General features: G+C 42.3%; 2 protein-coding genes across 3 annotated transcripts in view; one reads left to right on the plus strand and one right to left on the minus strand.

Annotated features, from left to right (window-relative positions):
• dync1i2a (dynein, cytoplasmic 1, intermediate chain 2a) overlaps window positions 1-2590 on the plus strand; it is a 19004-nt gene extending 16414 nt beyond the window's left edge. Inside the window, exons 14-16 of the mRNA XM_083921463.1 lie at window positions 970-1110; window positions 1241-1366; window positions 1680-2590. Coding sequence (XP_083777589.1) covers window positions 970-1110; window positions 1241-1366; window positions 1680-1793 — 381 coding nt within the window. The 3' untranslated portion in view covers window positions 1794-2590. The remainder of the gene's footprint in view (window positions 1-969; window positions 1111-1240; window positions 1367-1679) is intronic.
• On the minus strand, window positions 2577-23339 carry LOC310952764 (electrogenic aspartate/glutamate antiporter SLC25A12, mitochondrial-like). 2 transcript variants are annotated; one of them, XM_083921461.1, is made up of 18 exons: window positions 23246-23339; window positions 22766-22819; window positions 20235-20377; window positions 18201-18316; window positions 17336-17475; window positions 14764-14910; window positions 14044-14182; window positions 13086-13179; window positions 12122-12206; window positions 10749-10830; window positions 8953-9111; window positions 7842-7894; window positions 7548-7628; window positions 5624-5764; window positions 4011-4149; window positions 3527-3685; window positions 3281-3371; window positions 2577-3192 (listed from the first exon to the last, which is right to left on the minus strand). In XM_083921461.1, exons 1-18 carry the CDS (start codon window positions 23255-23257, stop codon window positions 2985-2987), a joined length of 2043 nt encoding a protein of 680 aa, XP_083777587.1. In that variant the 5' UTR covers window positions 23258-23339; the 3' UTR covers window positions 2577-2984. The 2 variants fall into 2 exon arrangements, with proteins under 2 accessions (XP_083777587.1, XP_083777588.1); XM_083921462.1 differs by lacking the exon at window positions 23246-23339 and adding an exon at window positions 23067-23115.
• Window positions 23340-24723: the final 1384 nt, after the last annotated feature.

The following is a 24723-nucleotide window of genomic DNA, read 5'->3' on the forward strand; positions in this document are numbered from 1 at the left end:
GTGTCTTTACAAGCTTTCATATAATCCAGTGTTATTCATTTTCAGCTATTTCAGGGTAATGACGTTTCTTGTTATGTTGATTTTAGACCCTTTTAGCCAAAATTATGCATTTATTCCCTCTAATTTAACAAGCATGACATCTGTCTCATGACAATTTAGCCTCTGGGGGCAACAGCTAATATTTTAATAATATTAATTTAATCATGAAAAGCTAAGCGGGCATCAGATGGGCCCTCAGAAATGGGTTCTGTTGCATGACAGTCAATGCGTTCTGAGTCTTTTGAGCTCCATAGACTGTTTACCTGCATGCAGCAAAAGCCCACTCATGATTGGTAACTACTACTCGGACTACAAGTGGAAACGTTACAAAAATCTCGTCCTGTTGCCTACAGATAGAAATTAACGAGCGTAACAGTCAAACAGCCACTATAAGCTTTGGTTGGCTGCTTGGTGCATTTTTGTTCAAGTCAATAAAAGAAAGTTGGAAATAATTCCAACATGCAAATAGTTGTAATTTACCAATATACTGAAATTAGCAGAAAGGCAGAAATGAGTACACTTGAATATCGTTACTGCGATATTAAACAACTTTACTGCATATTTTCCTCACATCGCCCAGCCCTGTCGTTAGTTTCACATTGGAAGACCTGAAGTCATCCGGTGTGGAACATAAAAGTATGTGCCAATCAATCAAATATTTGCAACATACTTTGACTCTGGACCAAAGTGGTGTGTGACTAAATAATTGAGCCGCTTGAGTACTGAGCTAACTAACTGAGCTGTTCCGAAATATTGTTGTTTTTAAAAATGTTAAACATCATCATAAAATCAAATATTGGATTCATTAAGTATGTTTGCCGATGTCTATCATATGGTGATATATTTGCATAAAAGCATACATAGACATCTGTACAGTAAAAAAATCCAAACTCATGTTTTTGATCTTTTTACGCCCTCAAATATGTGCAGAACAACAAGCCGCTCTACTCATTTGAAGATAACTCTGATTACGTGTATGACGTCATGTGGTCTCCGACTCACCCCGCCCTGTTTGCTTGTGTGGACGGAGTCGGTCATCTCGACTTGTGGAACCTGAATAACGACACCGAGGTATTACACTATTACATCCAGCTTGCGCGTATTTCACTACGACGCATATTTTCACTGTTTTTGTCTTCACCGTTGGGCGGACACAGAGCCACACTCTGCTAATTGGTGTTTTATGGTGATGTTGTTTTAGGTTCCTACCGCCAGCGTCACAGTGGAGGGTAACCCGGCCCTCAACAGGGTCAGATGGGCTCCTTCTGGCAGGGAAATCGCTGTGGGAGACTCTGATGGACGAGTTCTTGTGTATGATGTTGGAGAGGTGAGTTGGCACGACTCAGCTTTTTTCCAGCAGGTTTCACTTGAGTGTTCTTTGTTTTTTTATTTTTTTTTGTCATAATTACCTATGCATGTTGTTTTCCAGACATGATTCAGCCTCTTGCCTGCTTTCATTTGTCATGTACTGTGATTAGTGATTAATTGCACGTCTTCTCGTAGATTTAACTCGAAACAATTTTTTATGGATTGAGCGTGTAATCGAGCCATTGTCTACAAATAAGCGTGTAGAGCAGTACCTGTGATCCTGTGCCACTGCAGAAGCCTGTGCGTGACTCTGTTGTGCCCCTCCCCCACAGCAAACTGCGGTTCCACGAAACGACGAGTGGACCCGTTTTGTTCGCACACTGGCAGAGATCAATGAGAACAGAGATGATGCAGAGGAGCTGGCAGCTCAGCGCCTGGCTGCCTGATCTACTCGCCATGGAGGCGATGTTTGAGGGACCAGTGGCGCGCTTGTTAATATCAGCCCCGTTTTATGATGGATGACAACATGACTGGAGTAAAAAGATGTAGTTTTGATCAGAAAGAAGTATGGACATCTTTTGATTTCTTACACCTTCTTATTCGGACAACTCTGCCTTCTCAGTTAGCTGGACCGCTAGTCTTCCTCGGATTTACACAAGTGACAGGACTATCAACCTCAGACACTAACATGAAGCCATATTCAGAAAACACACACCTGTCGTCCTTTCTTCAACCAGATGCCTTAAACTTTAATTTTTTTGACTGTAAAATCCTCCCTGTCTTCATTTTGGGCATGTTAACATGAGCCTTAATTTTGAGTTTTTCAATTCAAATAGGTAACACTCACAGCTTAACTCCATTTCCACCAAAGTTGTATAAAGCAATCGCATATTTGAACACCCAGGAATGTAAACTTCTTGTAACCGTAGAACCATGTTGTCCTCTCCGTTCCTTTTAGACTTGATAACCTAAATATTCACTTGTTTGTAAAATACTGAAATGTCAAAAATCCAGATGTCTTTCTACTTTCTATATTGTTCTATACTGCACCAGTTTTCACTTAATCAGTGCAGCTGGTTAGACTGGACATAGTGGAATATCCTCAATGCCTAAGAAGATGATCATGTATGCTGTAACTGCTCAGTGATGTGTGTCGACAGGAGCTGAAATCAGATCTGTTTGTTTCCTGAAGAATCTCACAGCCGAGAATGTACTTTTCACACAGTAGAAACAGTTTGAATGATTTATTTCAATAAAATACAATAAATACATTTAAAATTATTTCCAGAGTCCCTGGTCGTGATTTTCAAATAAACACTTTTGAAAACATCTGTACATCCTCGTGTCTCTGAAGTTAAACTGACACATGCACACCAAAGCTATTGCACATCAGAAACAGCAGTTACAATCCTTCGTCATGCCATAATGTCCCTCTGTGGAGAAGTACAATATGTACAATAAAGTTGTGCAAGCTATGCAAAAAAAAAAAAAAAAGCAATAAAGCCATACTCATGCAGCATTTAAAGTAAGACAGCCGCTCAAATGCATTTAATTGAAATGTGGCTCAATAAAACCATTTTGGAGGAAACTTAATGACTGGAGGAGGATGCAACTCTCGCAGTCACTGACAATTGCTCTTATGAAGCTTGTGGCTCCATTTGTGGCACCGCTGGTTTGATTGTCTCCTCCCCGGAAGACTTGAACTTGGGCAGGTGCAGACCAAACTTTCTCTCGACACCAGCAAAGGTTGCAGCAGCCAGATGGTAGCCGCCTACATGGTCTACAGTCACAGATGGATGGTCCTGGATTATAGGTTTGGGAGTGGGCTGAGAGCCGGTGGGACGACTGAGGAGAGGGTCAGATTAGGGTAAGGAGCGCTTCTGTACACCGAGGAGAGCTTCGTAGTTATGCAAATGGTGGTTAAAGTACTTACTGTCCTCCGAAGTCAAGGTAGAACCATCTCTGTAACAGTTCGTAGGTCACCAGGGTTACACCAAACTGTGGCGAGGATCTGAAGACGCGAGCTAATGGACAATAGTCAGAAAATTACAATGTGGGATTTTATACTCTCGCGGTGCCTTCTAAAACTTTTACAGCCACCAAAATGATGTCATGAACCAACTTACAGGACTGTTGAGTGTGTGTGTGTGTTTGTATGTGTATACATGTGTGCGTTTACCTCCTGCCCCCTTCCAGAACGCCCTGAACCCTTCCTCCTTAAGGATCTTCCTGAAGCAATCGATGACTCCGCTGTATGTCGTCTGCCCCGCTCGGGCCGCCACCTGGAGCCTGGTCTTGATGACATCAGCAGGGGTCACCAACGAAGCCGCCGGTACACCTTAGGAGACGTTTCAACAACAGACGTAATGAAGCGCTTTCACTATGCACAGATGGGTGTCACATCCTGACATCCCCGCTGCAGGTACAATCACGCAGGGCTTGAAATGGGTATAGCTCTATAGTGTGACAGGACAAAAGCCCCGTATACACACAGCCGGGGTGTAGGGAGGTTCAATAGATGGAGAAAACACAACGCCGGTGGAAACCAAAATGCATTTCTTGGAGCAGAAAATGTGACATCTCTCAATTAATCGTGGCTGTCCAGTCCAGAGTCCAGATGCTGAGCTCTCCAGATGTTTTTTTTTTGTTTTGTTTTTTTATACCTGCAATAGCTCCAGCAGTGAGCAGCTGTAGAGCCCCCAGGCTTCCGTCCTCATCTGCCAGTTTGGCCTTGGTGTGGGCATAAACAGGAAAGTAGATGGCAGAGAAGGGGATGTCACGCAGGAAACACGCTTTGGCTCCCTAACAGAAAAAAATACATCAATTTAAATATGCATATACATCATGACCACAGTCAGTCACGGGCAAAAGCTGTGGTTGAGGAGGTTTGTCTTGGGGATTAAGTGGTCAGGGGGCCGTCTTGTTCAACCTACAGGAGGGCTTTAGTGTTGATGATGGAGCCAAAGAGCCCCCAGGCAGAGCTGCAGCACTGGGCCTCCAGAGAGATCCATCACACACACACACACACACACACACACACACACACACACACACACACACACACAGAGCGCTGCCTTGGACCCCAGTGTGCTGGATTCTTCTGCCAAGAGGAAGTCAGCTCTTTTTTTCTTTCTTTCTTTTTTTTTTTTAACAAGCCACACACTGTCTGCTACTCATTAAAATATGAAGTATGAACACATGACTCGAGCTGCAAGTAAACCCACAAGGATCTGGAAAAGGAGCAGTAGCAAAGCGTAATCCCTCACTAATTTGCTGTTGGTTGTTGGCCACGGCTCCTTCTTTGCATGTTTAATGCTGTTTTGGAAAATTGCAAACAGTCAGCAAAAGGACTGTTTGATCCTCAAATTTGTTACCCTGACCTCCGTTATGTCTCTGTACACACACAAATGTTTTGTTCAGATACAGTAGTGTTTCATCAGTGCATCATTCCAGGAAAAAACACAAACATGAAATCATATGTTACGATACAGAAGTGGAAAGTAAAGTATACATAGTATTTCCTTTTATGTCACCTTATTATAATAATATTGTTTTCTTTACTCCACTATATTTACTGTAATTAATAGCTACAGTGATTTGTCTTGCTGATTATGATTTTTCACAAATAAATGGTTATCTTGAAAAAAAAGAAGCATTGTTAAAGATTCAAGTACCCAACAATATAGCTGAACGTAACTCCACCTTTACCAACTTAATCCACATTAAAATGTCTTTTAAAAGTGAATGCACCATTAATACTATTATGATAATAAAATCTTCTATAATGATATAACACTCTGTAAAATTATTACATTTTGACCTACATTATCCGGATAATACTTTGGAACATTGTGGTATTGCAATTGTGACTTGATTCATCACAATCAAATTTATTGGAGTTAAAAATAATTTTTCAACCAAAAAACAAAACTACTTAGTTCCACCTTTATAAATGTTAATATTCTTTGTTTTATGTGAAAGTATATGTAATCTCTTTTTGGACAGATCGGACCAAACAAAACATCTGAAGATGTCACTTTTGGCTTCAGGGAAATTGTAATGGGCATTTTTCACTTTTAAGTACTATTATTCGTGTCTGAAAACATCTTCCACCAAGCCTCTTCCTACATTGTTACTATAAACCCTGTGGTGAACGATAAATAAACTCCCTGTGTTTTCAGTCTTGTATCTCAGGAACATCTTTCACTGCCCTTGTATGACAGTTTGCAGAGGTTGATGCCGCAGACGTCACGGTGCTGCAGAGGTGCTGACCTACCTTGTAGAGGCCAAAGAAGCCCAGGTCTCTCACAACACTCAGGGCTTTGACCCTGGGGCCTGTGGTGATCTCTCCAGCCACCTGCAGGCGGATCTTAACAATCTCCAGAGGATTGGTGAAAATCACCTGGGAAGCTCCGGCCTGCAGGACGCAACGGGACAAAGAAACTGATGAGTGCTCCATATGTGCCATTTCTAAGACTGAGTAAGGTTACACATCTGAGGGGTGAACTCTGGGTGAAACTGTAATGGTGTGTAAGCATTTAGAGATTTCAAATTATCTCTGTAAACTTCAGAACAAAAGACACTTTTTGCCCACGATCTGATTTTGAGATAGGAAGAGAGTGGCCTTGACAGGAGGAGGAAAAAGCAGGCATTGATAGAGGAACAACTGGGGTCAGAGCAGAGCAGGCGCAGGGTCTAGGAGAAGCCCCGGCTCAATGTTGGGAGGCTCTGACCCTGGCACCGGCCCTTTTGCCCCCTCGCCTCCCCTGAGGCACCTCCTGTGGCAGGGTGAGCGGCCCAGCCTGGCCTCGCCCCGCACACTTCCCCATTTCACCCCCATTTCCCAGGGGAGAGCGCTGAATCACCCGGACGGCTCGGGGTCCGGGCACGCAATGCCCTGAAGGCTCGGCACCCTCTGACTCAGGCACATTTATCACCCTCCCCAAATCTAATCAGGCCCCAGGATGGCTGCTGGTGACATTCAGGGCAGGGGTCTTATCTGTAAACATCCGAGCAAAGGGCTAAAAAAAGCTCTGGTACATTTAGTCGTTTTCAAAGCGAGGGGGGGGGGGGTATCCGCTGCTTAGAAGATTGATGCATTCGTCCCGTCTCTTTTATCTTCCCTAGTTCTCTCCTCTGATGAGTGCGATAATTTCACAAACCGTCAGATTAACCAGACTTTTCATAAAATAATACAAGAACGTCGTCCGATTCATATTAACGAATATAAATCTAACGCACATGAAGGCCACAGATGGGATGTATCCTGAGCAGTTGCTTTTGTGTATTAGAAATGTCTTCGTTGTCCTGCGCAGGGACCTGCACTGCGACCACGCCTCAGGTATGTACTACGTTGTCAAACTCAATCACACTGAGCTAGACCCAGCTTCATCCAGGACCCTCCAGGGCCTCTTCCTACAATTACAGCCTGACAGGGGTTGCGACCCCGCAGACCCCGCTCCTCTGTGAGCAACCTGCAGGCTCTGCTGCGAGGGCCGGCCCTGTTTCACTTCAGCGGAGAGTCAGAGCGGAGGAATTACATCTTTAATGTTGCGCTGAGCTCAAAAGATGTTAATGTTGTCTAATTCAGAAGATTCAGAAAACAAAACAAGCTGAGGAATTATAATCTCTCACCCAAATTAAAAAAATGAGGAGGAGTTTTTCAGTGAGAAGCATGTGAAAAAATAAGAATTTAAATATATTACCACAAAGGAATCACGCAAAATGTGTCTTTGGCTGAAATGCAAAACATGAATAAGTTCAGTTCACCTGGCTGGTATAATTTTAGGATAAAAACATACAAAACTTTAAAATCGTGTGTGTAGAGTGGGGCGTAACTAAGTATATAAACTTAATTACTTAATACGTGGTACTTGAATATTTCCAGTTCATGCTATAGTACGTCATGATTCTACTCCACTATAATTGAGAAGGACATATTAAACTATTCACTCTACATAAGCTAAACTAGTGATCCATCTTATTAGCAAACATCGTGGTTATACACAAAAATGACTATTATAAATGCAGGTGAGTAAAATTAGTTGTAGCCTTTAAACTGAATGATGCAACAGTTTAAGACATACAATTATTTCCATGTTAATTCCTTTAAATCATGTGTATTTTGCATGTATTTAAAGGTGTTTCTTTACTTAGTTTTTAGTTCATCTGCAGACTGAATTCTAAAAAGTAATACTTACACATCCACCGGCGAGGATCTCTGCAGGCAGTGGGATGGTATTATCTTCACTGGTGAACTTGTCTCTGACAAAATCATTCATCTGAAAAAGAAAAAAAGGACATAAAAAAATAGACACCAAGAAAGGAGGCAGATGAGACACAATTCCACTCTTGATGGCGGGGGCATTAATGTTAACTTGTGGTTGCAGTCGCATCTTGATTGCGAAGAGTGCGTTTCTTCTGTGCTCTCTGCATGTTTTTCATTCACAGCGAATCATTCGGAGCAACTTTTTGAACACAGTGGAATGACTTGCCGTGAGTTTGATAGCTTTCTCCGGGGCAACGCCAATGAGCTGCGGGAGCAGACCTGCAAAATATTATTCATAGATACCATTAGAATACCTGACAGAGAGAGAGAGAGAGAGAGAGAGAGAGAGAGAGAGAGAGAGAGAGAGAGAGAGAGAGAGAGAGAGGGAGGGAGAGAGAGAGAGAGAGAGAGAGAGAGAGAGAGAGAGAGAGAGAGAAAGCAAGGCTCCAAATGAATGCACATTTTTTATCTTTGCTGAATGGATACATCTACTGACAGCTAGAACAATGTAAGCTGCGGGGTTTCATGTGCGCGTAAAACAGACCCATAAATATTTACAGATGTGGCTGATACATCTGATGCACCACAACACAAAGATCCCATTGACAGTGAACAAAAGTCCAAAAATATGACACTGCTGGTGCGTATGGGATCAGCATTGTTGAGGCCTGATCCCCACAGTTGGCGGAGAACAGAGAGAACTGTGTGGTCAGGTACAAGATCGGAGGGGGGGGGCTGGGTGCTACGGTGGCGATAACTGCCATACTGTTTCACCGTCTGTCCTTCATCGAGCCAGATAAACTTCTGAAGGAGCTGCTGAGTGACTGCTGCTGGTATGCGGCCAGAAAACAGCCGAGCGTGTCTGTCTCTGAGTCAATCGGCCTCTTATCGTGTGCGAGAGAGGAGGAAGGAAGGCAGATCAGCGCAACAAAGAGCTGCAGCAGTGGAGGTAGCAGTAGATGGCAGTCTTGACTTCCTTCATATGAGCAGCCTAAGGGTAGAAGTGTTGTATATCACAAGCCTTCAGCACCATTATCACACACCCGGGCAGAGGCAGATCAGACGCCGCCACTACATGGATTCTGCCGGTCATTTTCCTCGGGGAGCTCTCCCAGGTATCACGATAATGAAAACGCGACCCCTGGGTGTTGGCTTCATTCACTGCTGAACAGGGAGGGCAAAGGTTTCTGGCATCAATTAGCAAACCATGCTGCTGATATTAGCGCACTGACAAATCCTAATGCTTTCCCATCAGACGGTTTGTTTTGCACGAGAGCCATATGCTGGCCTGTGCACACATGTCCCTTTAACACATAATAAAATCTGCGAAGGATTACCTCTGTAGAATCCAAAGAAGCCCTCGTAACGGAGCACTTTCTTCGCACAGTCGAAGCTGTTCTTGTACATCAGTTCTCCTACAAAGGAGCCCGTGGAGCGTTGGTTCTGCATGCGCGTCTTCACCAGGTCGATGGGGTACACAGCCGTGGCGCCGGTTGCTAGAAAAAACACACATAGTTAATTGTTTTGTCCATTAAATGTCAGAAAACAGTTTAAAAAATGATCATTATAATTTCCCAGAGCCCTTAAATTCCTTGCTTCACATGCTCTTAAACATCGAATTCAAGGACTTTGCAGGCAACAATTAAAAAATAGAGAGAGGCTTGAATGTGTGAGCACTTCTCAATGATGCTGTTACAGTGATGGCAGACAGAGTGGACTCTTTCATTCTCTATCGTAGCAAAACAATGTAGCCTATTAATGTTAAAGGGATAGTTCAGCTATTTTAAAGTGGGGCTATATGAGGTTAGCGTGCCACCGGTTTAGAAAAGCATTTAATTTTAAATGTTCTGTACATTATATTTGCGATATTTTCGCCGTTTTCCCTCGTTGTCAGAGAGCGCTTTCCTTCAGTTTCAGGAAAGTTTCTTCTCTATCTCTTCGGTCTTTCTGCAAAGGTTCTTATTCTGTATACTCTGCTTCATATACTGTAGGTATCCTCTTGTCTCCACAGTGAACAGTGTTTCACCATAGCTGTCATAGTGATATAGATGTTTTTAGGTGACTAGGTTAGGTTTTGCTGCAGCTGCTAAGTACTTTTAATGACCCATGTCTATTATAGAAAACTTTACAAGGTCTTGATTTTCCTCCCCCTCCAATCCACAAACTTTTAAGGATTTCAAGGATCTGTGGGGACCATTTTGTTTTATTCGACCAACCGTCCAAGACCTAAAAAATAATGAATTTACCATCATATATGAGAAAGAAAAGCAGCACACCCTCACATTTGAAAAGCTGAAGCTTTTGCGTGAAGAATAACTGGAGGTTAATAAATGGAATGAAATACTTGATTAATAGATTTTTATGTTGATCGATTAACAGATTTACTGATGTTTTTGAGCTCCTGGTGAACATAAGCAATCTTGCCACCCTGATTCCTTTGTTATTGTCTAACCTGATAGTGTAAGTTGTACAATAATAACCTCTGCAGATATCTTTGGGGATGGGTTGTTTAATGATCACTGAGAATTAACAGGGTCTGTTTGTAGGTAGGAAGTCTGGTTACTTGTGGGATAACTGTTGGGGAGGCAACAAGTTGCGCTAACAGCTTTTCTTGCCTTGTCTTGTCTGACATCAAAGGCTGCTGTAATGACTCTTCTCTCAAACATGCAAACAGTTCGGTCAGCAAAGAGGCTGGGTGAGAAACAGCTCATTATCTGCAGTTTCAACATGATGTATATCTCTTTTTGACCCTGCCTGAATTGGTCACTAGTGAATGAGGATTGATGTGTGCTTTGGGGAGAGAACACACGCACACACACACACACATAGGGTCAGAGTGTGTAGCCATCTAAAGGGGCAGTTATGTCAGACGTTCCTTGTATCAGTTCCTTCCAGTGTAATTAGACGGAGATTCCAGAGAGTGCGGTTCCGGAAGATTTGTGTCATTCCAAAGCTCGGCTCCAACGACAGCCTGGAGCCACTGGTGGCACGCCAGTACAATGCCGGAGCCTCACATCTCAGTCCCTCTCTCATGCAGCACAATGGCCGGCCCTGGGGCCTCAGTGCGCCAGTCTGGCCGGCTAAGGTTACCCCTCGGGCGGGCCGGGGGCTCTGGCGCAGACATGTCACTCACCTCCAGCGATTGAGCCCAGACCAAACCTGTAGGCAGACTCTGCAGCCTGGAGCCAGACGGGCCGAGACGTTTCGTGAGCGTGCTGTATAGGAAGAAAAAGACACCGGTGGTCAAATGAATCTGGAGAAAGACAAGGAGGGATCAGAACGCCAACCATGAATCGGCCGGCTATTAAACTATAGCGAACCAGATACATTGTGGAAAGAAAAATGCTATGGAGTACTCAACAACGGAGGAAGGCGATGGAATGTGGACATGTCATATAGTTCATCATGAGCCAGTATTAAATGTCAGACCAGCTCTAATACAGTAAATGACTGTGTGAACCTGTGGCTGAGTTCTCCACACATGCTACATGGAGGCTACGGGCTAAAGCTCTTTTATTTTTACAACAAAGTATAATTTCTCTCTTATCTGCTCGATCGCTCGATTGGGGTTTGATGTTGAAAGCGGAGCCCCTTTTGTTTTCACTGTGGTGCAGGGGAACAGATTAGCCCCACAAGCCTTTTCCATGTTCAGATAAGTATCTACATGAATATTACACAGTCCGAGTGAGACTCTGTTAAAGTGTGTGTGTGTGTGTGTGTGTGTGTGTGTGTGTGTGTGTGTGTGTGTGTGTGTGTGTGTGTGTGTGTGTGTGTGTGTGTGTGCAGGTCGAGGCGGTGAGTAACTTCTCCCAGACCATATGCGGAGGGAGTAGGGCAGATCAGTCTTTCCCTCATCCCAGATGCTTCCAGCAAGGGGTGCATGCTAACAAGATCGAGGTCTTGATCAAAGGGTTTAAACAATTAGCCTACTTCCACTAAAGGGCAGGCCTGAGAATTGCAGCATCCCCTCTGAAGGAATCAAATTCCAGACCCCTGAGTGTGAGTCCCAGGAGCATGAGTGGCCTGAAAGCTCTGACCACAGCCTGATATAGAGCCGTGTTATCCGGTGGAGGCAGGAACTATTTTGTTCTCCCACATCCACCTTGACTCCCACTCCCCTCCTGCCATTAGAAGACTTTTTTTCTAAAGGCTCCAAAAACTCCTCAAGCCCCACACTGATAAAAGCCTCTTATTAGATTCTCAGATGTGTGATTGCAGCTCATGTGTATGTGCAGCTATACTGAATAAAAGGGAGAGAGCCTTTCATGAAGAGGCGCAATGCAACAATCTATTCCTCTTCTATAACTGTAATTGGTGTACTTTTATCTGGGAGTTAATGTAATGCACTTCACAAGGGAAGAAAAACATGGGCACTCTGCTAATTCAGTGGCTGAACATTTTCCCTTTTTTAGCTCCTTTCTGAGAAGGAAGCCAAGAGAGAAGAGGAAAAGGCTTTGATAAAAGGCAGGAGGATGTGAGGTGTATTAGAGGAGTCAATCAGGCTACCGGTCTCTGGGCCTCTGCTAGGTGGTACGGCATGGCTCCTTCCTCCAGCGGGGCTATCCTCTCAATGTCTGCATGGTTCAGCCGCCTTCACACACAACAGCAGGGGAGGTAGGAAGTTAGGCCAGGAAAAAAAAAAGCAGAGAGCCTCGCATCTCCTGCGAGCAGCAGCCAGTGATGTAAGATTTTCCATAGACTTTTTACTGGCATATAACTTGAAGTAACAGCAACTTTAATTTAAGTTTATATAAACAAGAGACAAACAAAGCTGGATGAGTGCCCGTGGCCCAGCAAGTAAATGAAAGTGTTTTGTTACTTAATGTTTGAGACACAAATATTCCCCACCGGCCTGACGCATCATAAAGTCTGTATGCTTGTTTTATGTTTGTCTTGTAAATCAGCCAGGGGAGCCACTGTTGTTAAACTGAATGAGCAATAACTTTACCTGCAACATATTTATTCCTATTTTACAGGCATGGTTCATTTTTCATGTATTTTGGGTTCCTGGCAGCTTAAGAAAGTGCTATAAAAGAGGGATACAATGCAAAAATGAATACGTTAAAAATTCTGTAAATTAACCAACATCTACCCAGATTCTAGAAATTTAAGTTATCTTAACGTTACACTTTTATCTTTGAAATTAGCAGGTTCTGCTGCTGTTCCTCAAATCCACTTAGGGTATTCAAAACATTTATAATAAACATTTTTTATTCCATCATGAATGGTAATAATAATCACCAAAACTATTTTCATTGAAAGCCTGCATATTCTGCCATAAATCTAAATATTTCCGTATGTTTTTGGTCTACAGGCATAAATGAGATGTTGTGTCAAAGCCCACCTCTCCGCTTCTTTCTACGTCATATAAATAAAACTCTGTTACGGTTAATAAAACATGTTCAGCGTATTCACAGATCAATTAACAAACTCCAGAGGGATAAAAAAAAAAAGTGATTGAGAATCTTACCCGGAGTGAGAGTGGAGACCGACGAGCTGGTACAGGATGTCAATCTCCATCGGAGTGATTTGACCAAACTTATTTGCCCCAAGAACAAACTCCTCTACGGCACAATGAAGAGAAGAGGAAAATGAACTGATGCACACAGGACTTCAGGAAGAGGGGTTAGACACATCAGGTCTCTTTTACAGCGGGCTAGTATCAAATAGTATTTGCAAACACTTTTCATTGTTTGAAGAGGATATAAAAGGACAGAGAAACATTTTAAACCATTAACTCAATTCCCTATACGCTGGGAGTGCACTACGGAGCATGCATTCTCTTAGCAGCGCCCTGTGTCACTCTTACATGTGCTTTGTATTCAGTTCTTTACTGTTGCCTGCTGAGAAGCTCCATTACCATCGGGTGGTCTTTCTCAAAGGAAAGCTAATGGTAGTTGTTGAAGTGAGGGAAAAGAGTTAAGTTTTTCACTTCCCCCACAAAGATCTTCCTGTCAGGTCCAAGCGTTGCAGCCTTCGGTTATAAGCCTGCTTCTGCGATCTCAAGTACTGCAGTGATATACTTTTCTGCAGCTGACAGATAACATGCAAGTGTTCGCTTTACGCTCGATCTGATAAGTAAACAAATAAGAAGAATTATTTGCAAATACTATTTGCCCAAAATCGTTTCTAGAAGGAGAAAAATCATGGGTAGGAAGTAGAGGAACATCTCAACGGGAAACACAATTAGGGGCAGATGTGACTGACAGCACCACTATCAGTTACACAGGTCTACATGTAGGAGGTGATCTGATGACCAGGTTAAAAATGTTCATTTACCTTTGTAATTTAGTGCTACAGTAAATGTTCCCTGTGTGTTCTCTCACACCACTCTGTCAAGAAAGTTAAGACATCATCGCACAGCTACATTTGAAATCACATTTGAAACATGGCTCATTTCAATGATGTAGGGAGTATCTCAGGTGTACCTTTGGTAACAAGTGCGTCTCTGTGAGTGCCGGCCATGGTGCTGTAAATCTTGCGGACGAGCTCCATGTTGTTGAGGAGGGCGTTGAAGGCGTTGAAGTAGGAGAAGCTCACCATGTGGGAGGTGCTGCCTCCTGCAGCCTGGTGAAAGATCCAAAGTCTGTCATTGCTTGTGACTACTGATGTATGTATGGCTACTGATGTTTTTTATTTTCTCTTAAATCCTCCTTGTTCTGCAAATGACTACATAACTTGAATACATGGATGCCCAAGCTAACTTTAGACTCACTGGATGCTAATCTTTTACTTTCTTGTCAATATTCTTATGTCATGTTTTGGACACTTGGCGGCAGCGGAAACAAGTTGTGAACACAAAACTGACATATCATTAACGTTCAAGTTACCTTTAATGGCGACTTTCTTTACAAACAGGTAGGCTTACTTATTTACACATGCGGAAGTTATGGAGCAACATTATCTTCCATTTCGTTTGGAGTTGTGTTTCTGGCCATCTGAATGTTAGTCCAATATTCACTCCCTTTTAGGTCTCCAACCACTCCTGAGGAAATATCTGTCTCTTGAGCTGCTCAATGCTTGCTTATGAGAACAGTAAAGTTGCGGTCAGGACAGCTAAACAATGACCTGAAACTTGCAATACAATGCTGTATAACAATTTTGATTATAGCTGTGACTGGCTGCAAGTGACTTTTTCCCAAACTCACTGAAACCAGGTTTTCCTCTACAAATGGAGTCAGCATGTGGTGCCTGATGGTGGCCATGATGTCGCCGAAGTCCAAGGCAGTGATGGTGCCACTTTTGTTCTTGTCTTTTTGTGCAAATGCCTGGCGGGCATGCTCCAACTGCAGCTCCTGCAGCAACACGCACAAAGAGAGGAGGTCAGGCTGTTGGCTGACAAAAGAGGCACAGAATGTGTTTCTGTGACGGGAAGCATCGCATTACAAGGGAACAGAAAAATAGAACTTTAGAGGATGAAAGTGTAATAATGACAGAGTTGGACAGATGTGAAAATCATCAGATGTGACAGTGTGAGACACCGGCATTTGTAATCACCACCGTCTCTCTGGAGACTAATGAAAACCATGTCCCAAGAAGTCCGATCCTGGAGCCGAGCCGAACGGCTGGTGAGGCGGCCGGCAGGTGTGTCCGCAGGAAGATGATTCAATATGACAAACCATGCAATCAGATGTGGATAAAGGGGGAGGCTGACCCGAGGTCAATGTCTGCTGTCAAAGCTCATCGAATACAACCCGAGGACCACAGAGCGACATCACTGCAATATTCAGCGGTTACTTCATCTTTACACTCTGGTCCCGATAACCTAATCAGTGGATTGTTGCAGGAGATTCATTCTCACAATGTTTGCTGATTATATTGTTGAAAACTCTTGAGGATACTTTGCTCCTTTACAAACATTAGACTTTTCAAGCCTATAAATGCTTTATCTTGTCTGCACTCAGGCCAAATACTGCAGCAACCACAAGGTGGCAGAGCCAAGAGTGAAATCAAGTCTACACATACAGTAGATCTGTACTGTTTTGTATTTTAAGTGATACTCACTTGCAAGAAATGAAATGGTCTGGATGCGACAGAAAAACAAGACAACAATAATGATTGATGTAAATTAAATTTCGCACATACAAGAGTCTTTGGTGCAGCGTCGGGAAGCCCTAGTCAAGTATGATAAACCACAAAGTGCTCTGAGGGATCCCACACTGCAGCGCAGCCTGTCTAACGCTCAGACCACCCAGCTTCTGCCTAAATCCCACAGCCCTCGACTCCAAACCAGGTTTCTCCCTGACCGTGCTGCTGCTGCTGATTTAACAGCACAGAGGTCTTAGTGAGATACAGCAATGCAACCAATAAAGCAAAACAACATCGGTAAGTGTCTTAATGGCAGACTGGGCTACCACAAACCGCTAGAAAAGCTGAAGAGATGAAACACTAAAGATGCAACTCCACACCACAACCCCATTATTTTCAGAGATCATATATGGCATGTGGTCACAGGTTCGCATCCCGACCTCGGCCTTTCTGTGCGGAGTTTGCATGTTCTCCCCGTGTCTGCGTGGGTTTTCTCCGGGTACTCCGGTTTCCTCCCACAATCCAAAAACATGCATGTGTTAGGTTAATTGATGAGTCTAAAATTGCCCGTAGGTGTGAATGGTTGTCTGTCTCTGTACGTCTCTATGTGCCCTGTGATAGACTGGCGTCCTGTCCAGGGTGTACCCCGCCTCACGCCCGATGTCAGCTGGGATCGGCTCCAGCACCCCCGCGACCCCGACCCCGGGATAAGCGGTTGAAGATGAATGAATGAATGAATATATGGCATGTATCATTTTGTGTCATTTCCATTTGGTCTCAGCAGGAAATGAAAATGCCTTGCCACAGGATGGAGGTGATCATCAAATGTTTCGCTTTTATTGATGTGCACTACATGAGATTTTGGGAAAATAACTAAAGAGCGGTAAAAATATTCTAAATATAGCGTACACTTGAACCAAACAGATTTTTTAGGTGGGCCTTTTTCCAGGTGGCTTAAATACGTCTGGCTGCAGCCCCCATCCACAGCAGTACATTACTTCTCCAAACTTGCCGACCATCTGTTACCATCTGATAATGCACTGATTATGGATAAGTACAATATAGTATAATACATTCTCCTTTTTTAATGCAAAAATGGCTCCTTCACTTTTAATTGTAATTGATATGATGTATTGTAAATTGTGTTGGCTATTTTTTATTCTAAAGATTTTGTCCTTGAGTTTTCTGTTTGTAACTCTGCAGCTGCCTGTCTCGGCCAGGTCTCCCTTGGAAAAGACACTTTTAATCTCAATGGGTTTCTTCTGGTTAAATAAAGGTTATAATAATAATAATAACAACCACACTTCAAAAAAATGAAAACTGTCCCTTTATGACAAGATAAAGCAGAACATTTTCACACTTGCGAAGTTTTATCCAGATGTTTAGTTGTTTTTTTTTACTTAAAAATAACTGAAGCGATATTCAAAATAGTTGCCGATTCATTTTCCTTTGATTAACTAAATGATACATCTTCTAGTTAATTAGTAAGCTTTAAAGGTTCTAGCGTTCAGATTACTTTTTACAATATCTTGGATGGAGTATTTATGCTAAGCTAAACTAACTGGCTGCTGGCGGTAGCTTCACAGGTGTGAGAATGGCATCAGTCTCCTCATCTGGCTCTCAGCAGGAAAGCGAATAAGCATATCAGACTGCTTTGTCAAGTTTGTCAAGCATAGATCAAATGATATGTACCTGCAGAAACTGGGTGAACTCTGTGTAGCTGAGGTTCTTGTTTCTTTCATGGCCAAAGTGTAGCCTGATGAACTCACAGTCCCAGTTAAAGGGAATGTGGTGATGAACTGTAGTCTGGCTGAAGATGTCTCGTACATTTTCTGCAAGAGTGAGACATGAGTGAGCAATCACAAGAGACAAAGGGGGAAAACATGCAAGATGCAATTGTAACATCCATCTCATGTCCTCAGTCCATTCGTGGAGAACCTCCTTAGAGTAGAGGAAAGAGTCCATTTGGACTGCGGCGCTGAATAGGCTGTTTGACAGTCAAACTCCTTTTACATTCTGAGTCCATCCACGACATTTTCTTTATAAGCACTGCCCTCAATTTTTTCACCTTTATGAAGGCCCATTGCACAGAAAGAGTATAGCAGCGGCTTCTTTGTAAGACTGCCTCTCTTGGTTTATCACATGCTGGATTCATTTCTCTGCTTGTCAGATGGAGCTGGTTATAAAGTGATGTTCCACACAGCTTGCTTGCTACCCTGCCCCCGAGACCAGACTAGCTGCTAGCACATGTAATATATAAAAAATACATGAATACTGCTGCTACGTTTATTGGCAACACATGCTTTAGTAAGAATAGAACTTCTCACACTCAAATGCAGCTTGAACCCCCCTCTTGCAGTCATTTCTGGGGACTTTCCATCACCTTTGTATTTTATTACTTATTAAAATACCTTTCATTACCTGTGTGAAGTCAATGCTTTTATTTCAGTTATTCTAATGTTGTGCTGTTAAAGCTACAATGTACCCAACATGATGCTTAGTACCCTGTAGTGCTTGAAGTACACCCCCACTCAAACGTGCACATCCGTGTACATACCAAATGAGATGTTCCCCGTGCCAGTCTTGTCAAACAACTGAAAGGCAACTATGAACAGGGCATCCGGGGCGCACAGGACTGATTCAAAGGCCAGAAACTCCTGGATAGAGATCAGTCTGTTTGGACAAGAAAGAAAGAGTGCTATCTGAACAAAGTGATTTTGACAAAATTACCGAAAATTAAACACAAATAAAAAATACTGACTGAAGGACAGCAGGTAAACTCAGTGACGTGACCCTAAACCTGTTTTTCAGCTGCTTCAAATTCATTGAAATTGACCTTGGAAACAATTTTACCAACAACACGCCCCATTTAGCAAATTTCCATTTTTTTCGGAGCACTTAAAAGACTTCTGGTCCACGTTGAGCTCCATTGTACCTTCTATTATATTTCATTATTTATTGTATAAACTATATAAATGTATCATTATTAACAATAAACAAGATTGAGCTTCAACATTCATTCACAAATTAGCCTCGCCCTACAGCATCCCTTGCTTTATCAGCTATTGTCCTCTAAATGGGAGCATAATTTACAAAGTGAACATCATGCTCTAGTGAATAAGACTTGACACTAGCGATTGAGAACATAAACTCATGAGGAAAATGTTTCCTGAAGTAATGAATCAAGTGAGAAGTAGAGTCATTTACCCCTCGACTTCTATACGATCAGGCTTCTTTTTGGAGCCAGTGGAGTCGCCCCCAGATGGCAGATTTAAAGCACATCCACATTGGTTACAATTTTTTAGACTCAGAAGCTGCGTCCATCTCTATTATATAGTCTACGGTTTAAAACAACAGCAAAACCAGCATGTTTGTATGGCTATGTACCAGTGTCGACTTGAAAGTATTTTAGATTCAGGCAGATACGATGGTCTCTAGAAAATCAAATCCCCCTTCCCCATGTCAATCAGTCAGAGCGACGATGAAAACAGAGTGTAACAAGTTGACAACTCTGTCTGATACCAGACAATGACAAGTCTTTAATGTGCTCAGACAAAACAATGGAACTTGAGCATCTATCTTTTTTCCACATGTTTCCAGCTGTTCATGAGACCCATTGGAGGTTTTACTGCTGCTCTGCATGCTAATTAAAATGTGAATAATACACGTGCATCTAGCATCGCGTCCTTCAGATATATATTTTGGCTTATCTTATCACTGGATTTTAAATCGATCAGGTAATAAAAACACCTATTTACTCTGCAAACATCGAGGTGAATTGGCAACAGTGTTTTTGACACAATGCTTTAGTGAGACTGAGGAATATTTCATCAACAGAGCGCCAACAGGTGTGGCAGTGGGAAGAAAACTGATTATACACAGATAATCAGAATTGGGTGTCGGAGTGGCCTTAAAGGTTAATTGCTGTTTGATCATGTGATATCCAGATGGTTTGTAGACTTGAAAGTACCTAAAGAACCTAGTGTAACATGGTTTGCTTTGTGGTAAATACTCACAAAAGCTTAATTTGTCTCGTTCTAAATGGGTGGAAGTTAAGGGGAGCAAATGAGATTTTGAATTTTGCCACTTGCACCAGATTATTGGTGCAATAAATGTGCAGGAGTTTGTGAAGTACGGGTATCAACTGAACCTGTGATGACAGTACATTAAACACAACACAATCCTCCCATAACAGCTAAAAAAGCATTGCTGTGCACTTCCATTAGTTACTGTAGTATTGTTCTGACAGCATGTAACCTGTTTCATTTTCAGTTTTTATGTTGCTCTCAGGACAACAAACTGTGACATGTAATTTACTTTTTTATACATTTAAACAGCAGCAGCTACAAAACTGTCACCGCTGCAGAAGAGATGATAGTTGAACAATCATGTTGTTTACTAAAGAACAAAAAAATACAACAATCTAAAAAGAAATACGAAGAGGCTATTTTGGTCCAGAACAATTTATTACAGCTGAAACTGGGAATTTAAGTGAGGAAACCTGAACCCCACACTGAATAATCCACACTTATAAACATACCTCCACATCAACTACCACAGCAACTTTCTTTACATCACTGTAGGCACTCACCCATCTTTAGTCGTGTCAGCCACTCCAGCTATCAGCTCCACAGTTTTGGGATTATGCTGAGGCTGTGTATGCAGACCCAGGTAACTCTGTACAAAGTCCCTGGGGGTCATGTAACGCTCCCCATCCTCCACCACAGTGGCGTACTGCAGAGGAGACACAGACAGAGCTGTAAACAACATGAATGTCTCATAGCATAGGTGGGTTTATTAGGAATCAGGTAGAATTCCCATTGTGTGCATAAAAAGAGAACAAAACAACCGACAGGTGACAAATCAACAAGTCTGTTGTCTCTCTATTGGCATCTCTTTCCTTTGTGACCATAATGTGTTTGTGTACAATTTTCTAGCAGCTTCACAGCATTCACAGCATTTTAAATATATACAATGCTTTCCTGCATCCCATTATGGTAGAATGTTTTAAAAAGCATTTGTCTCTTTCGAATCACTGTCATCCTTTGACTTCATGTAGGGCAGAGACACGTCTCCTTACACTCAATACAACCCCATGTATGTATAATACAGATGGTTCATGCTGTGCCATGCAAATATGTCCTGTTATGTATTAAAAGTAATAACCATGTTCAAAAAAAATGTTTTGGTATTCTTTCACACTGCACTGCACCTTGCAATGGCTACCAGTGGCGGCTCGAATCTGATTCAAGTCACTGGTACTCACCTACATCCAGGACACGGTCAAACCATACACCCAAGCCCATCCACTAAGCTCTGCTGCTGCCAAATGGCTCACTATGCCCAGCTACCTTTCAATAAAGTCACAACTTCAAGTAACTCTACACATCTTCTGTCACAGACTCAAAACTCACCTGTTCAGACAGTATCTTGACCCATGAATCGTAAAAAAATAAAAATAAAGGTAAAATATAGCACTTGGATAATATTGACATTTTTGGGGTGGATAAAAGGCTTAATGAATGTAATGTAGTGTGATAGGGGAACAGTGTACTAATGTGTTTTAACCTTCATTTATTCAGAGAAGTACTGCTCGGTGCCAGACTCTGTTTGTAAAGGAACACCCTGTTCGCACTCACACACATTTACACCTGGAAACAGCCCAGTACAATCTGCTGGCTCCACTGGAGCGTTTGGTGATTTAGGGTCTTGTTGGAGGGCACTTCTGGGATGAAAGGATGCAAGTGTTGCCCTTTTATTTCCAACACCCAAATTTTAAACTGAACCTTCTGAGCACACGCCCCCCCACTTCTTTAACCTGAAGGCCAACGCAACCCAAGAAATCGAGTAAGTGATATGGATTATGATATGCTACATTTTCTGGAAATTAACTCATTACCCATTTATGGATACAGTAAGCAGATGATTTTTTGTGGTTAATCTGGTGATTCAAATGCCTTTAAATCAGTCCTGCTCATTGATATGCAAAAAGAAACTGTAGCCCTTTTCTTTAGGGGATAGCTCGGTATAAACGGTACAGAAACATATGAAGGTAAACAAATGTCAGTTGTCTAACCGTTTATATCCTCATAAGGCCCAAATGCCCAATTTGAATTGGTAAAATGTACAACACACAGTGGCAATAACTTGATCAATAACATCACCTTGGTGGCTCTGCGTTGTTGTGAGTCTGTTTCACTTGGCGGAGGCGAAAAAACACGCACAGCCCGACATAGTGCTGTGCTAAACCTGAGGTCTCAGTCAGGCTTTAAGACGTAAGGTCATTTATAGAGACTGGGTTGGGTTTCAAGTTGGAACCGAGATAGCTCTGGAAACACAAGCGCCACATGAACTGGCAACAGAAAGGCCACACTCATGGGCGCCAGCCAAGCTCAGATGGAGAGAGCGTGAGATAAACAGAGAAAGAGTGTGGGAGGAGACCTTCACGCCAAGTGTTTTCAGGGCTACAATTCAACGCACTCTGCTGAATTAATGTTTTAAGTGAAAATATTAATTCCAAGCAATTTATTGCCACATTACGCCATCACGTGATTGTGTATCCATTTACCCTCACAGTAGGCCTCAAGTAGTTCTTAATCAAATTATACAGGCAGTCAGAATGAGCTTCCAGTAATTAACTCTTCCACCTGAATATGCATTACAAATCAAGCAGCCCTCTTATAGTGGATTCAAGAGGTGTGGAGGGACCCTAAGGCGACTCAGAGTCCCTATTTTCAGGAGCAAAGTTTATACTCCAAACAAGACATGTTGGGTTAAACAAGCCTACGCCCACTAATGGCAGGGATTTCTGTTTTTTGAAGGTTAGCGGATACGCATTACGATGAGAAATCCAATGACTGAAGATCAAAACACACATGAAGTCAAAAGCGAAGGGGGAGATTCTCTGTTGAAGCAGATCCAAAATTAGTCGGAGCACTTGTGTGACCTTTACTGAACTATGCCTATCCCAATGGACACCTCAGACACTACTCACTGACTCACTGCAACATGTTGGTATACTTTTAACACAAAGTTTCTGTATGTTTTTGTGTGGTTGGTTTTTTTTTTTGCCATGTGGGTTAATGCTCAAGATGATTTGGTTTCTTTGAGCAATGATCTTACCTTCAAAAATATAGACTTCAAGTCATGGGGGTCGGCTCTTTTTGTGGCTTGCACCTGTAACACACAAGTTTAGAATTTGCTGTAATAATTAAAGACAATTCAGAGTCAGATTATTACAACGGTGCCTACAATTAGATGATGCTATATGTTAAATATGTTAACCAATAAAACAAGTCCGGGCTGTCACTGTTTAGCTTTGATTTTTAAACTGTGACGTCCACCACAACGCTATGCATGTGGAAATAACCGCAGATAAAACCCGCTTCAAGCCAAATCTGTCTCATATAGAAAAACAAATTACAGTTGTCTCTGCAGGCCGGCAGAGATGCGCCTATGTAAAGATGCAGAAAAACAAGAACGGGGGACTCCGCTGCATTTAAGACGAGACGCGTCCGCACACACATGCCGTCCTCTCTGTACCCGACGGCCGCTTTACTGCCTTTAAAATGAATATCTGATAAGAAATATTGACGGAGTCACCTTGACCGCCATGCTGGGTGTGACGTCAGCTGCAGTGGAGTAGCGCAGGCGCTGGGCACGAGGATGACAGCGGGCATGACAGTGCCGCCCGAGGTCTGAGACACCCAATATATATATTTAGCCAAGTATTGTCGCTTTCCTGTCTGCGGGGTGTGTGTGAGACGGCCGAGGAGCAGCCGAGAGACAAGCTCCGGACAGATGTGTGTTACAGCATCTCCTGTCCGCTCGGGTTCACGCGAGGACACGGCGCAGCGTGCACCTGCAGACAATAACCAGGACAGCATCACATACCGAGACCACACAGGCTCAGACGAGTGATGTAGGCTAATGGGGACAAACTAAAGAGGTTAATTTAAAGCTAACGAATATTTAGCTTTAGACTGGGGGGCTGCCTGCACACAATGTTTTTATCATCCATATCAGAAACAGAATCCACTTTTTTGCCAAGTATGTAAACACATGACACACCAGGAATGTGTTATTGTGTCATGGTGCGTTACATTCACGCCATCACCTGCACATATGCACATTCTATTTCATATTTGATATTCTATTCTTTTTATGTAGTTGTCATTTCTAAATTCTGTGTCTTCTTGCTTTGTTTTTATTTGTATATTTGTTTATTTGTATCCACTAAGCACAGAATCACCAGGTCAAATTCCTGGTATGTAATCTGTTTACATACTTGGCAATAAAGTTGATTCTGATTCTGTTGTTTGATGCATCTTTTTTCAAATGGATTACTTAACCCTTAAATGTCACAAAGTAATGAAATATTAACATAAGAATTTGTAATTGCCCAAAGTTACCTCTTAAAGTTGCTTGTATTGTCAGGCCAACATTTCAAACCCCAAAGATATTCTGTTTACAATATTATGTTATGAGATTTTACTTGGATTGTATTTGATTTTACAAGACAAATTATTGACTGATGGACTGATATCAGAGAGAAAATTAACTGTTTCCGCTCTAGCAGCAAGTGTGTGTGATAAATACCTTCTCACAGACTTGTTGGACACTATAACCATAAATATACATTTACACTGAAAAAAAATAACGTGTAGGATTTACTCAATAAAATCCTTGTAACGATTTGCACTCAGTTTGTCAAGTCAGTTTTACTGCTGAATATCAAGTACACAATTGCGAAGTCACTACACAATATCAAGTGTAATGTACTTTTATTTAAGCGTTTACTCTGTTGAGCTTATAAGTTATTTATCATCTACATTAATTAAGTAAAGACAATTACATTGTTTCATAGGAAGGAAATTGCTGTTAATAAGTGGATATAGTGCTTTTATTTAAAGTTTGACATGTTTAATTCCTCAGTAGTATGAATACTACCTAACACACTCCTGTTTTTAGCAATGTAATGGTGCTTCAGATGAGTATCTCCATCACAGCCAGTGCACCACTGTTATTTAACACAGGAGCGTCTGTTAGTGCTTCAAAGACACATGATCTATATGTTCTTG

The sequence above is a fragment of the Echiichthys vipera genome (genome assembly GCF_963691815.1).
Source record: "Echiichthys vipera genome assembly, chromosome: 10".
Taxonomy (NCBI): Eukaryota; Metazoa; Chordata; class Actinopteri; order Perciformes; family Trachinidae; genus Echiichthys; species Echiichthys vipera.

Coding starts and splice junctions, on each gene's coding strand:
- LOC310952764 (XM_083921461.1), bottom strand. Junction 7,629..7,841: donor AGAAAGCTATCAAACTCACG/GCAAGTCATTCC, acceptor TTTCTTTTTCAG/ATGAATGATTTTGTCAGAGA. Junction 3,193..3,280: donor TACCTTGACTTCGGAGGACA/GTAAGTACTTTA, acceptor CCCTCTCCTCAG/TCGTCCCACCGGCTCTCAGC.